General features: G+C 31.7%; 1 protein-coding gene across 2 annotated transcripts in view; it reads left to right on the forward strand.

Annotated features, from left to right (window-relative positions):
* The window catches only part of LOC118185639 (uncharacterized), a 669,417-nt gene that overhangs the window by 284,170 nt on the left and 369,777 nt on the right, over positions 1–15,470 (forward strand). The window contains exon 1 of one of the 2 annotated variants that reach the window (XM_085813052.1): positions 12,828–13,217. The exons of the other annotated variant lie outside the window; for it this stretch is intronic. Within the exon in view, the coding sequence (XP_085669178.1) occupies positions 13,194–13,217 (24 nt within the window). The 5' untranslated portion in view covers positions 12,828–13,193. Of the gene's footprint in view, positions 1–12,827; positions 13,218–15,470 lie in introns of those variants that run through there. 2 annotated transcript variants of the gene reach the window in all.

Genomic DNA, 15,470 nt, shown 5'->3' on the forward strand with positions numbered 1-15,470 from the left:
GCAATATAATATTTTCTTTCGGCGCAACAGCTCCCTCTGCCATAAAAAGTTGCGAGACCATCTGGGCTTCATTTTCTCATCATACATTGGTATGTCCCAACCAGACTTAAAAAAAAGTCATGGTTCAGCCACTTTTGGTATTTCTTCAAGGAAATATTGGGAGTGTTACGAATAGAAAAAGGCTCTTTTTATAACATTATGAATTCCTCCTTATCAGTCAAGGTGCTAATTTCTGGTAAAGTATTGTAGAGTTTAACGAGCGACAGATGGCCGAGTTTGTATGGCTCGTGTTCAGAGTATGTCCAGTTGATTTCGATATCGAGTTGATTTCAATGGATTGAGTTCCAGGTTTGAACGAGTTGCGCCTGCTAAAGCAGTGATTCTCAGCACATTTTAACCCCTGCATCCCTTTTACCATCGCTAGAAGATCATTTCCCCTTCCTTGCCAAAGTTCGAAAACTACATGCATACATTTATTGAGATTATTTTTAATGTATTTCATGAATTTATAAGGTATTTTCTTCTCCATTTCCACAAGCTTTCGTGGTGTAACTGGAAGCACGTTCAACATATATTAGGGAGGTCCGGAGTTCAAATCCCGGCAAAGGCATTTTCGGATTTCTTCAGTTTCCTTACATTTAAAAAAAAGAAAACTGTACAGTCTCGCCAGAACTAAAACAATGTCACCAATAGGATTTTGCAGTTTGGTCCGCTAATCCCCAGTCGTCCTTTAAAAGCGTAAGGTATTTTATCCCTCCTTTCCGCATACCTTCCTGCTATAACTGGAAGCACGCATGACGCGTATCTGGGGGGGGGGTCTGGAATTCGAATCGCGCAAAATATTTTTCTCGTCCCTGCATCGATATAACCTAATGACTCAACAAATTAAACCGCAAAAAGTACAGAAAATGTTGATGAATACCAAAATTTGAATTAAAGTAGCTTTGTTATGTTCATAAACTAAAACTAAATACGTAACGGCTAAATAAAAGGCTGAGGCATCCCCCCTTGGAAACTATGAAATTCCCCTCTAGAAGGAATTCTTCTTTGTTTGAATTCCTGAGCTTAAAGCTTGCTTTGCAAAATGGTGCTAAAGCTTGCTTTGCAAAATCCTGCATTTTTAATCCACAAGCAGTTTGTTGTGTTGCAAGATATACGTTCAAGGAAGACCATTTACAGTCTTTCAGGGCGTACAAGTTAATAAACAAGTAGTTTTGCACATTGTAGCCTTGTAACTCATATCCAACAAGCATGTTGCTGTCTTGCAAGAATTAATTACTGAAAAGTATGTTTAAGACCCAGACAAGCTATAGAATTGCAAGACTGTCGTGTTATCATTCAAACATTGCTGGTGATTTTTACTTCGGATTAGCAACGAACAATTCGATTCCTTTGTTTACGATATTTTTTTTTTCATTACTCAAACTGAATATATGATTCTGTATATATAATATTGTTACGAAATTTCCAGCCACGGTAAGATAACTTACCCGCAAAGCAGTTTTAGGGTTTCCAGAAAGTGACGGAGGAAGGCAGGGTTGCCAGGTGTGGCACATAATCGCCCATTCGGCGACAAAATCGGCGATATTCCACAGGCGGATGTAGAGCATTCTAGAACGAATTCTTACCGGTTTGGCCCAAAATGTTCTCGAAGTCAGGCCAAAAGCTATATAAACCGTTCATGTACGCGGAATTGCAGTGCATCGCAAGAGAGTTTATCGTCAGTGTATCGTCGAGTGCATCGTGAGTTTATCCTGAGTTTATCGTGAAGAGCAGCTTGAGTTTTTTGAGCTCCGAGAGCGATCGACCGTGTCGGGAGCTGTATTTAGTGTTTTGCCGTGAAACTCTCTTCTTCACCGTTACAGCCTGATAGCCTGAAAGCTGTGTTGCTGATTGTTTCTGCGTGTTTGACGAAACTATCGTCTGCTACCTGACAGTTTTGTTTTCATGCAAAATCTTGCTTTCAAAGAAGCAATGGATGGAAGGCTATATTTAAGTTCTTTCCGAAGAAATTTATTGGCATCTAGTTATTATAAAACGTTGTGGAAGAAATGTATTTTCGGTATCTAAAGCTAAGGTAATGTTGTCAAAAAGAAAGGAAAAGTTAAAATTTAGTTTCAAGTGGAAAAATTGTTCCAAATACGTATTCAAGGAAAAAACTGAATGTTTCAAAAGTAAGACCTTTAATGTTATAAGAAAATCCGTTAAATAAAAGTGCAATTCTAAAACATTAAAATGCTCCGTGTCAAAATGATTAATCTGATTTAAATCTTAAAAAGTCGAAAAAACATAATGGGCATCGTCTTTCTCCGCGTCATATCTTCGAACGCGAAACACGCTGCCGAATTCTTTATGAGAAATATTTATCCGGAAAAAATGGAAAATATTGTTTCAATAGACGAATCTTAATTAAATGACTGTACTTAAATAATTTCAATAAAAAGAGTCATCAAAAAGGAGGGACAAAAATCTTAAATCATGTTTCAAAAAAATTTAAAGAAAATTTTCCTAAAGGATTTATGATTGTTGCTGGTTTATGAATGTATGTATGTTTCTGGCATTGGAAAAAAAACTTACCTAGAGCCATCAAACTTGGAATAACATAGTCCTCCACCGAATATGGGCACCTGGAAGACCAAATCTCGAATTTCGAGTTTGTTTCATTATCTGTTTCATATTGTGTAAAATTTGAACGAATTTTTTGTTAAGAAATTTCAGCGATTTCAAGCTAGCAAACGATGTACAGAATAAAACATTTTTATCTCCAGCACACTAAACTGTTTGTTAAAAAATGCTATTTTGAAATCTGTTTGCCCGAAAGACGCGTTAGCAGAAAATGCTCTGGAGACGTGCATGTGTGTATAAATCAGGAACACGTACAAATCTCCCCGTGCACAACAGATTTACAACACGGGGCTTACAAAAGTAAGTTAACGAAAACATTTAATATTACATGCATAAATAAAACGAACAAAAATATAGGACAGCAGTCCGGACTTCACGAAAACAAATAAGTTTACTGGCCAAGTCAAAAACGTCCCTTTGGGCGAAATATAAAATCCGAAAGCTTTTGAATTTTTTTTTTCCGTTACATGGGTAAAGCTGTTGCAGCTACTTTGTTCAGTGCTGAAATTTCATCAGATTATTTTTACTTAATATAATGATGATTATGATAATCGAAGCAAAAAAGTAACTTCGGTAAGTCGAAGCGAATGGCAAAATATAGCATTTTTAAACAATTACTATTCGATGTGAACTGGATTTTATATTTTCGTTCTTTAGTTACCACTTATTAAAATTCCGTTGTATGTGTACAGTGCAGTTTATTGTTTAGAAATTCCTATAAAACAAAATTATATTTGATTAACCAATACATACAATACATAAAAAGGAAAAATATTTTCAAAAGTCATAAACGAAGACGGAAAGAAACTGTTCTTTTAACATTTTACGTGATATCTTTTTTTCCAAAATTTAATTACATCTTCCATTTTCGGTTAAATTGGAATTCATGGGTATATAATTGGAAATTGATTAAATTCTTTGTCTGATGTTTAGGTAAAGACTTTTAATTTCTTTCACGCATTGAGACATGGAGAGTTATTACTTTTTCTCATTTAAAACAATGTGATCCAAAAGCAATAAACTTTTAAAAAAGTCGTATTTCACTTAGCTTTCGCTATTTAACAACGCAATTAACTCAGAAATGCATGTAATCATTTTGTTAAAAGAATTTTATTTTGCGAATGGTTTTAATTGCAGCATCAGCCGATCAGCACTTTCTTCGTAAAACCATTAAAATGACCCAGTGTAGATGTTGAATGTAACAGCCGTAGTTATTTAGCATTGTTTGAAATTGAGGTAAGTTTTACGGAGAGTAGAAACAGCATTTTTATGAATATTTGATTTATATTACATCTGCTTAAATGCCATCTTTTCTTGGGGATGCCGGATATCACTGTGTACAGATGATTTTATATTATACTATAATAAAAATATCAAGTTTTCAAGTTTAGAGATCTAGATGTCCATTTATTTTGTAAAAGGACGGCTTATACTCGATTTTAGTCAAGCTGTGGAAAGAGAAGATATACGATTGATGTTCGATCTTGCGTAAATTTCATAAAATCACGAGCTTTCCATTCTTCCAGTTTAACAAACATTCTTGTTTTGTAAGAGGTCAGCATAATGTTAACGTTGAGGAAAGATAATTTAAACACAGAGGCACGTATTTGTAATTCCAAAGTATGACGTCTCTTGTTACATAGGATTATAAAATTTACATAAATAAAGATCTAAAAAAAGTCATATTAGGCGTTTTTTACTTTCCCGTAAAAAGCAAAGGAAGTATTGCAATCGCTAAAAATTTCGGGTATCATATTTTAACGAATATATCCATTTTGACCGTTATCGATTCCATTCAACGATGCTTTTGCTTGACATCTGTACGTACGGACAGAATAAAGGATTCCCTTCCCCAAAACGGATTGAAAAATAGATTTAAAATTTTTATAACATGTAGTTCTGCGCCTCCCTTTTTGGTTGCAATCGGCCGCATCAAAAATTTGTATACCACTCGGTGAGCTCAGTCTTTTTATTCTCATATGTTGATAAATTGTGCATTTTTCTTTTAAAAGTGATTGAATTATGTTGTTTTTGTGTTCTGGTTCAAGTTTTTATGCCTTTAGTTAATCTTAATGCGATAGTTGTAGAATTATTAACAATTTAAAAGTTGTTTAAATGCCACTAAGCCTAACAAAACCGCTCTTTGTCTGCATTCGAAACTCTTAGTAGAATAGTGAATTAGGTGAGTTTCTGCACCTTCAGTTTCTTTTTGCCGACTTGGACCAAAAAGTAAACTTTCCGTTTTGCGCACCGAGAAACCTGCCTTCTTGTCCCCTGTCCGCATTGCTTGTTTTTTGCACAGAAACTGTAATTTTAATCGCAAAAATTGTTTTTAAATCTTTTGGTTTTTTTTATTTTACAATTTTTAACGAAGGTATTTTGGATTCTATGTATTTTTTCCTTGCCGCGAAATGGTAACTGAATTAATTGAATGAGAAATATATCTATAATTAAACTCGGAGAAATAAGTTGAAATGAAATGAAAAAAAGTCCTTAATTTAATAGGTTGCACAAGGTTGAAGAAAGAACAAGAACATGGTTGTAGAGAACAAACAAAAACTCGTGTATCATTACTATAATTACCTGACTAATTAATGAAACAATATTTATACAGACTATATTTTATATAAACTATATTTATATAAGGGAACTAAATAAGCAACAATTACTTATTTCATTTAGTAGTAAAATGAGGACTATAATTAGGACGGAGTTTTAGTAAATAAAATTGACCGAAAGAATCAAATTTAAGCCTGCACGCTGTGGAAAGCAATTGTAGGTGTTGTATAAAAAAAGATTTTGACTGAAGCAAAATACTATGTCAAATATATGCAGATGATGCTATTAACAACATTGTGTGGTAATAATATAAAAATCTTGGGAAATACTTAATTGTAGGTATTGTATGGAAAAAGGTTTTGGCTAAAGCAAAATACTATGTCAAATATATGCAGCTGATGCTATTAACAACGCTGTGTGATAATAATATAAAAATCTTGGGAAATAAATTAAAAGATTGCCTGGATAATATAAAGAAATGGAATTTAAAATAGAAATTGGATTTCAGTGCAGAGAATGTTCAAGTAATGAATTTATTTAAACAAAAGAAAGAGTTAAGAAAGCGACCAAATATTAAATTAAACAAAAGAATTCTAATATAATTTATTTTTATTTTCATAATTGTTGGTAGATGGTATAGTATATTGAAGACTAACCTTCGACTAAATGGGAGCTAGGAAACAATTTGCTCCGTATTATAGTTATTCATGTGTGATGAAAAAATTCCTTTGAAGAAGAGAAACGTGTTACTTTGATTCTGACATTCATTAACGCTTTCATTTAATATTAACCTTGAAGACTGAATAAGTATTGTTATTATTCAAAATTACGATGAACTTAAAAAAATATTGTTCTTATTATTTATTTATTAAACGAACAGCATAATGTGCGTATAAAAAGCAAATTTTATTCTTAAAAACATAATTCATTTGAAATTTAAAAATTCACTTGAAATTGCTGAACGTTATAACCGTAAATGAAATTATAACCGTAAATGAAATTTGCTGTCTAACGATTCATGAAATGAAACTAAAGATTCAATGAATCTACGTATTACCTAAACGTAACAAGTTTTCATATCGGATGGAAGGAAATTTTTCTTAACGTTAACAATGCAGTTTTAATCTACCATAGAATCCTGATTAATGTAAGGACTATGAAAACAGATCCTTGTAATGTATAACTGGAATGATGGCCTTCTTATTGAATCAAGCTCTGAATCAGCATTGCCATCTTCTCAAGTTAATTTAGGTCGTCAGTTTATACCTTCGTTACCAAAGTCTTATCACGGATGCTCGCATGTAGCGATTTATGCCTCTAGTAATCGTTAACTATCGTTGCATTTATATCATCTTTGAATTGTTCATCTACGTTTGATTGGCAGCATCTTTAGCATAGGTTACCAACTTGAGCTTTATAGAACCCTCAAGGGCTAAGAGAGGTCTTTTGGGAGCTGTATGAAGACATCTGAGTATGTCGCTACCATTCAGTGCTTTAATTGATGATATTATCAAAAACTGTTTGTTCCTTCTAGCCAATTCCACCTAAAAAATATAAATCTGTTCCGAAATTGAATTTTTTACTTATTTATGGCAAAGAACTCGAGATCTATGAGCCCAAGGTCGGATTGTCTGCGGAAAACATTTTAAGGGAAAGTGGTTTGTACTCACTTAAATTATTAGGAAAGATATGAAGTATGTATTCATCTACCTGGTTCAGCCCTCAAGAACATAGGAGAATTAAAGTGTTTCGACTCTGAATCCAGTCAACTGGGGGTAGGGCTGTTTTTTGAGATTTCAAACATTCCCCGGCCAAAAAGAAGGACTCAGTTATTTTGCTGCATCCTTTAATCCTTTAGGATGATTCCATCCATTTTTTTTTTTTTTTTTTTTTTTTTTTTTGTGTGTGTGTGTGTGTGTGTGTGTGTAACATTATTTGATGGCACCTGATATTTAATTTCGTCTTTGACTTTTTTCTCTCCAAATATTGCATGTGTAGGACTTCCTGATGCGATGCAATTGTTATGAATCGGAACTACTATTTTTGCCAGAGTTATATTTTGTATGAAACTACGCTATTATTATTTTCCTTTTCGTATTGCTGTTGATACAAACTTTAGTGAATTAATTGTTTTAAAAAGCAAATTATAAACTGCGTACGATAAAAATGTTTTACAAAAGATGCCACATTTTGCGGAAGGGGGGGTAAGTTGCTATCTTGTATTATTTTTCGATATTTTTCAAATACATTAAAATTAATATTGTGTAATTTTAGCAAGGAAATCTTAATTAATGCCACATAAAATGTTACTAAAATTATTGTAATCACATTTTACATTGCAAATTATTAATTAGTAGTTGAATTTTTCTCTGTATGAAAATATTAAAACTAAACACATGATAATCAATCGTATTTTGAATTTTACAATTTTAAAATTAAAGGAGCTGATAATTTTTAACTGCATTTTAATTAAAATGCTTAACTAGTTTATGTGTGCAAAATCTATTGTTAGAAGTATTCTTAACAACAAATGAACAGTGGAATCTCGGATCCCGAACACTTCACGAAAAATTATCTAAAGAAAAAACGCCTCGAATGATGAGCGGTATCTCGAATTATGAATATTCATATCGGCAGTATATGAGTCTCAAAGATAATTTGATGTAATATATGCCATATAATTATCCCCTAGAATTTTCTGAAAATATAATTTTAATATTTTACACTATATAACTTTCGTTAAAAAAAGCCTAGCAGCAAGTGACTTACAGGACCACAAAGTTGGCTTGGATAAAATTATGGTTAGTTGAGTTGCTGGAAAAGATTTTGAGCACTTTTTTCACGCTTAATACTTTGTTTTTGGAAGGTAAGATGCAAAATTTTCTTATAACGATATGACCCTTATAAAACAGAAGCAAACGACAGCATAAGCCTTTTCAGTGGAAATGCATGTCTCACTTTAGAAACATTTTAAGACGGAAGCAACAACAAATCTTTCTCTGAGTAAAATATTGGTCCAGCGAGTCTTAAGCAGAGTGGCGCCTAGAGACAAAGGAAAGGTAAAAAGATGTTCTATAAAGATGTTCTGTCGAGTACTTGATGTTTTTATGGAACAGACTTTCGCATTCAAACAATACAACTTCTCATCATTTTTCACTTATGCCGTCCTCTATCCTCTTCGTACGTTTACAGTAAAATTAAATTAGGTTTTGGTCTATTTTATCTATTTAATGTTATATTTATCTTTTTTGTTTAGTGTGCTCAAATTTCCATTGATTTTGAAAGTGTGCCCAAATTTCTGCTGCTGAGTTTAAATAAGAAATCATCTGCGATTCAGGAATGAATTAATCCATTTTATAATAATTCATATGACGAAAACTATTTCGATTCGGGAACGAAATAATTCGTGAACCGAGGCTTTACTATACTACACTCTACTTGCTGCAATAAATCAGCTGAATGGGTAGAACGTTTTGCTACATAATAACGCATTAAGGGGCGGAAGATTTTTAATGAGGAATCTTTTCGAGAAGTTATCGGAAATACCGGAAAAAGTAACGAAGATTAAGAATCGGGCATTTGGTATCCAGATTATTTTGACACCTGTTATATTCTACTTGAAGCACCTCACTGCGTTAATCTGAGTACACTTCAGAGTACGAAACTGAATCTCTAGTATCTCAAAGTATCTCAAGAACGACTCTGATAAGGAATGTATTTAGACCTAAATGTTTATACCTACATTTTTCTTAAAATTATCAAAGAATATATGCAGAAACATAATTCAGCCAAAATGTGCCTGTTAAACAGAAATCAGAGAAGGTTCTGTAACTGATGAACTGTAGTAAACATCAGTGGTTTGAAATGTTTCAATGAGTGGAATGTTTCGATTATTTAAAATGAGTGGAATGTTTCGATTATTCATTTGGTTATTTATTTACTTTTCTGTTAAGTCGAATTTCTTAACTCGATTAGTCGAATTATTTGGTAAAAAAACTGAGTAAGAAATTTTTTCCTGGGTAATCTTGAAGTCCGATAGTAATTCTAAACCATGGAGTTCATTTCCAAATATTTAGTTTGTTGCTCATTCTTATTTTCCCCAGCGTATAACCACCTTCTGAATGAACGTGCATTAAGAAAGAATGCGATTATTATTGACAAAAATCTTAATCTTAATCTGTAGTGAGGTGGCAGTACGATTTCTAGCTATATTCCAATTTTAATCTCCATAAGAACACTGCGGGGAATGAAATTCAAGGGTCTGGAGCCACCACCGTCTCGAGGAGCGGTCTTTTTTATGAATTTTGAATGATCCCAAAGACACTGTACGTTTGAAAACGTTTCGGTGTTTGAGTTTAATGTATTTGCTTGTTCATTATGGCAAAACACGCTTTTGCCTTCGGGAAGAACTTTCTAAGGTTAATCTGTTTATAATAAAGTAACACGTGGAGAAACCAATGAAAACACTCATTCAATTTTCTCTCTGAGTTGTCCAAAGCGGGTTTGAACTACTAATTTGCAGAGGATTTACCGCTCGCCTCCTGGTAGACGTCCAGCGGTATAGCAACATCTTGTACTAAAACCCATTCCGTCTACGCTGACCGAATATTCCGTAGTAGAAATCTTAAATGCGAGGTAGTTTGGGCTTTTTATGATTTTTTATATCATTTCGACTGCCTAAATACAACTATCTGCTTAATTGTAGTAAGAAATTAAAAATCTGTGGGAAATGATACGTTTCTTTAGAAGTATTCTATTAATCGGATTAAAATAAAATTCAATTCTTTAACACTTTACATATTTATTATGCATTTAAAATGTTATTTTTCTATTTTTTTTCTTTTGAAGTTTTCAGACGATAGTCGTATTTGAAAAGGAATTGTAATACTACTAGACACACAGAAACGATTTTTATTAACGTGCATTATCATTTGAAGTCAACATTTGCCACTGAATTCTTCATGAGAACCACAGGATTTTATGCCGCTATACGCAACGAGTTTTCTAAAGTAAATTCGATTAAAATCATGATTTATTGATTTTTATTATGTTTTAATGTTTTTAAATCAAAATAATTATCGCAATATGTTAAGAAAGATTTAAGTCCATTTATATTGATATCTACATGGAATCGTAGGGATTTTTCAAGTACGATTTACCAAACTGTCTCATTACCTGAAATTTTAGATCACTGATTTTTTCTCCTACTCTGAATTTTTGCTTTACTGATTTTCGACAGCATATTGCGATTGCAATCTTCTTGATCTATAGGAGAAATGAAAACAAATGGCTGATTTTTAAATCGAATAGGATATTTTTATATTAAGTAATTTTAAGAAAGCTTCGGTGCTTTAAGTATATTCAGCAAAAACATTTCCTAAGGAGGCAAAAAAAATTCCATGTTCTTATTTATGATATAATAAAGCAACTGCATATATAATAAGAGCACCCCGACGAAGGAGAGAAATGGTTCTGCGATGTATCATGCTTGATACAATCACCGAAGCAACAGCGCGGGAAAATATATATTTACATTTAAAACAATGCAAACGAAAAGTTTTCGGAAACAGATATTATTGTTTATTTTATTTTATTTTACTGAGCTGGTTGTATATGGATACCTACGGGCACAATTTTATTTCTAATACTTTTGATGTATTGCGAACGTATTTTATTGCGTTTCAGCTACATTTTTTTTAATGTTTATACTTCGCTGTTTATTCTCCTGAGCCTCCCAGTTTTCATTCTGAGTTCGCGTGATAGCATGTTTTTTTTTATTCTTTATTTATTCGCTTCATTGTTTATGGCGAGTATGAGTGAAAAAAAAATAAATAGGAACGGAACCAAAAAAGAAATAAAAAAAGGGAATGGAGAGAAAGAAAATCAGTAGCCATCTGTAAAGACGAAAAAGAATTGTTTGATATAACATTGGAAGCTTTTTTTTTTTCCTTTTTATTATTAGTTGTTGTGTTTTCTTTCTATCCTTCTTTCTTTCCCTATTATTCCTCTTTTTCCTGTCTAAATCCATTCGCATTCGGTGCGGCTTTTCGTATTTTCTTTCTTCATGTTTTTGTTTCGTCCTTTTTTGGTTTTGTTTTTTATTATTATTATTTCTTTTTCCTTCCTCTTTCTTCCCTCCCCACTCCTTCTTTTTTATATTTGTTGTTTTTTATTTTATTTTTATTCCATCGGGCAGCGGAGCAGCAACATCTATCTGCTCATCTCTCTCCTTCGCTCGCTCCGATTTTTCTTTTTCTTTCTTTTTTTTCCATTTTATTACTGGTAGTTTCTTTTCCCGAAGAGCGCGAGAGAACGAAGAGAAGCGAGCAAAGGAGCGAAGGAACGAGAGGGAAAAAATAACAGAAAGTACCGAGTTACATCAAAAGAAGAAGGAGAAAAAATCAATTGTTGGCTAAGGGAAGCGGCACCCCATTCCCGACGCATGCGTAGCAGCGCCCCCTCTTGCCAACTTGCTTAGCAGCAAGCACAAGCAAGTGCAGTTGTTCCTCTATGCCCAGTTTTCTCTATCCAGCTAGTCCACGCAACACGGAGGATTTACAAAGCTTTTTCGCTCCACTCTTTGGATATTCCGGTTTAGGGAATAAAAAAAGGGATAAAATGTGTATTTCTCCCCTCCTCTTCTCTCGCATTCGCCTTCTTCTGTTTGCTTGCGGAATTAGGAACTTTTGAGAAGTAATGTTTTTGACTGGCATTTTAGTGCCCAACGAGTTGAAAACGTAGAGTTGTTTTCTTTGCTTGAAGGTATGCTTCAAGAACTTATTCCGACTTTCTGTGTGTGCCAGAAAAACACTGTGGATATCTTTACTGTGTTTCTGTTTGCTATGGCGACAAAACAAAATTTTTCATTCATACTTGAAGGAGCACTTTCTTTCGTAGAATGAAATTCTTTTAAAATAAATATGAAGTAATCTTTATAGGTTACCTTTTCAAAGGGATGCTTCACCAGAGAAGGATTTATGAGTGATGGTGATGCCAACTGTTTATGTTAAAGTTCAAGGAACATGTTCTTCCTGTTTGATGGGAGTATACGACGCAGTCATCAATTCCACATTTCTTACAAAAACTGTACTGGGAATTTTATCTTAAGTACTTCTTTTGAAAGATTTAAATGTGTAAATTTTAAACGTCTGGATTGTACAGGTCTACATTTATGTATGATGTGATTATGTGGTGTACTTATTTCATTTTGAATATTTCTTCGCATGTGTGGATCACTAGAGGAAAACGTTAAAAAGCAGACGATTTTAATTACGTAGAATACTCATCCTCCAATTTTCTCCTAATACTGGGATTATTGTAAATTTTCAGAAATGTTAGAAATTGTGTTATTCAATTCATATAAATGATTCAGTCTTTCACACTTCATAAAAATCATCATACTATCTTTCTTTTTTCATTTGATATCCACAAACAAAATTTATTTACTAGTTTGCATAGTAACCGAACTTCTGAATAATTAGTTAAAAATATATTGTTCACTCATTTCTTTTAATAAGGGCAATATGAATTTTTGCAGGATGAAAATACAGAGCTATGGATTAATTAATTTATAAGTATTAACATATTTGAAATATTAAAAGAATTTAAAATTTAAAAACATTGTTTGATAAATTGTATGAAGAAAAAAATGCTTGTTTTGATTACTAAATTTATAATAAAAGTTTTATATATTCCTATTTTTACTTGATATATACAAATAGGGAAGAAGCAAAAGTTGATAACATTCGTTTGACTTAATGGAAATGCTTTCAAAAACGTTCCTCTTTTCATGACTAATAAAGGCAGTGAGATAATTGAATGAAAGTGCAAGTTTGAACAAATAATGAAAAGATAACTTTCTGACTGTGATATTCGCGAAATGTGTCCAGTGTTATTTTCCAGACGATGACGTAACTGCAAAGTGAAACAACTGTGGCGTCCGATTGGCTGCGTGATTCCCCTGTGTTTTGATTTGCGTTTGAAAACTGTCTGAACATATTAACGGGCCAATGAGTGAATCGGATGTTCAGCAGGTGAGTGAAAAGGATTAAGTTACCCGTTTTTAGCTTCGAAATTCTGTATTGAATATTTCATACGGGAGAAAAATTTAAAATCGGGATTATTTACAGTATTAAAAATTTTATATATTTAGAAATGTCTTGAACGTATATTTTAATTAAAAGCTGAAGGGTGTAGTTTTATCAAATTAATACGTCTATTGTAAAATATTTAGAACTTTAACAGGGCTAAATCCTTTAAAAAATGCGCTTTCTTTTAAATATTTATCAGGCTTGATGTATTATTTATTTGTTTTATCAAAATGGACAAAATGGTTATTTATGACATTACGGGTAATACAGGCCGTATAAATTTTACTGCATCAAATGCAAAAACACAAATTCTAGTATATTAAATTTATATTTATTAATTATTTTTTATTTTTTTATATTAAATGTTGTTTTTCAGTAAACTGTAACTGCATGGTCATCTGATATATATTTTTAACTTTTAACCTCGAATATTGTGTTACAGAACAGAATTGAATTTAAATAATTTCGTAATTCTAATACAGTTTCCAGAAACTTGTTGTGTTAACAATTTTTTTTAAGTAATGTAGTATTTTGCACTTTTAATATGTATAATTTAAGCACATATTAAAGTTATCTTTAATCCTTTTTTTAATTAAATTATAATTTCACATCGTCCATGAAGAAGATGACAAATATAAATTGTAATATATAGACTTTTAATTCATGTTTAAGAATATGAACTGTTTACATCTATATATGTTTAACAAATACAATATTATCTCATTCATATAAAGCTAATTAAAATTTTAAATTATGAAAATTCAGTTGTAAACAATATATATATATATATATATATATGCGTGTGTCTGTGTGCATAGCTTACTAATCTGTTTAAGGTATTTACATATATGCGTACTTGTAGAGAATTCTTATATATTTCTCCAAAATAAATTAGAAGTCGTTTCCTTTTAAACCATATTTGTTTACTTTGTATTCGTATTCAGACTTTATACTCGTATACTTCGTAATATGTATGACACATACATAATTTGTCTTATGTATTGACTAACAGTTGTCATTTTGGTGATGTCTGATGTCAGAAACAATCATATTCAAAAATATCCCTTTCGTTTTACTTACGGGTTTTTACGCATGTCAGGAGACGTATTTTTTACTGTAAACTTGTAAAACCTACAGTTTTTTATTCTATATTTTTTATTTAAGATCTTTTTATTTTATCTCTAGAAAACTTTAACGGTGCTTAATTTGAAGGTTTATTTTACATGTTTCAGTTTAAATAAATGGACTGATATTATCATTATGCATTTTGTTTTCAGTATCTTCCAAGTATACACCTGGTTGAATAATATTTCTATAAACAGAAGCTTTAGCCATACTATTTTAAAATTTAAATAAAGTACTTTTATGCCCGGAAAAGAACAGTCATATTTAAAGAGTACATCGTTTGAAAGAAATTGATGTTTCCAATTCAAACTTCACATTAATATTCGAAATTCTGAAACTGGTATGTAAAACAGAATTAAAACACAGAGGAATGAGACAAAATAATTTCCAGCAGATTTTTCTTTATTTTCATTATTCAAATTATTTTATATAAAAGTTTTCTATCAATATCAAATTTCACTCTTATTTAGAAGTGTCTTCATTTATTTTGTTTATTTTATTTATTTATTGTAAGTAACTTGCTAAATTCAGAGTTTTAATGCAATATTTTGTACAGCTATTAAGACGTTATGTAAAGCTAGTAAGACGTTATGATTTTCTAACTTAAGTAAATGCTTTAAATAATTAGATCATTAATGAAAATGCACTGCTAAGACAAAAAATATATTTACTAGCTTTCTAAATTCAAACAAATCCGTTAATTTTAGATATTCATTTTATTTTTCTTTATATATATATATATTTCTTGATATATGTAATATTTTACTGATATACAAATACAGTATTTACACGCGCATTTTGCCCACTTTTCCTGCTAATTTTATCGCTTGAAAGCAGGGAGAAAAAAGTATGCAGTGTGTACTACTTCTGCACTTATACAAAATATCTTCCTATCTTTGTATACGTTTTACATTATTACCATAAATCAGAAATTTCTAAATCATATGTTGGGAAAACTGGAGAGGAAATTATCCGGGGGGGGGAGAAATATGCGATTAAAACTTCAGTTGTGAAGAAAATATTTAGTATATACACAACTTTCTTTTAGAATTTAAATTTATAATATGAGTT

Source organism: Stegodyphus dumicola, chromosome 3 (assembly GCF_044657685.1).
Source record: "Stegodyphus dumicola isolate Sdum_Otavi_A_Nest chromosome 3, ASM4465768v1".
Lineage (NCBI taxonomy): Eukaryota > Metazoa > Arthropoda > Arachnida > Araneae > Eresidae > Stegodyphus > Stegodyphus dumicola.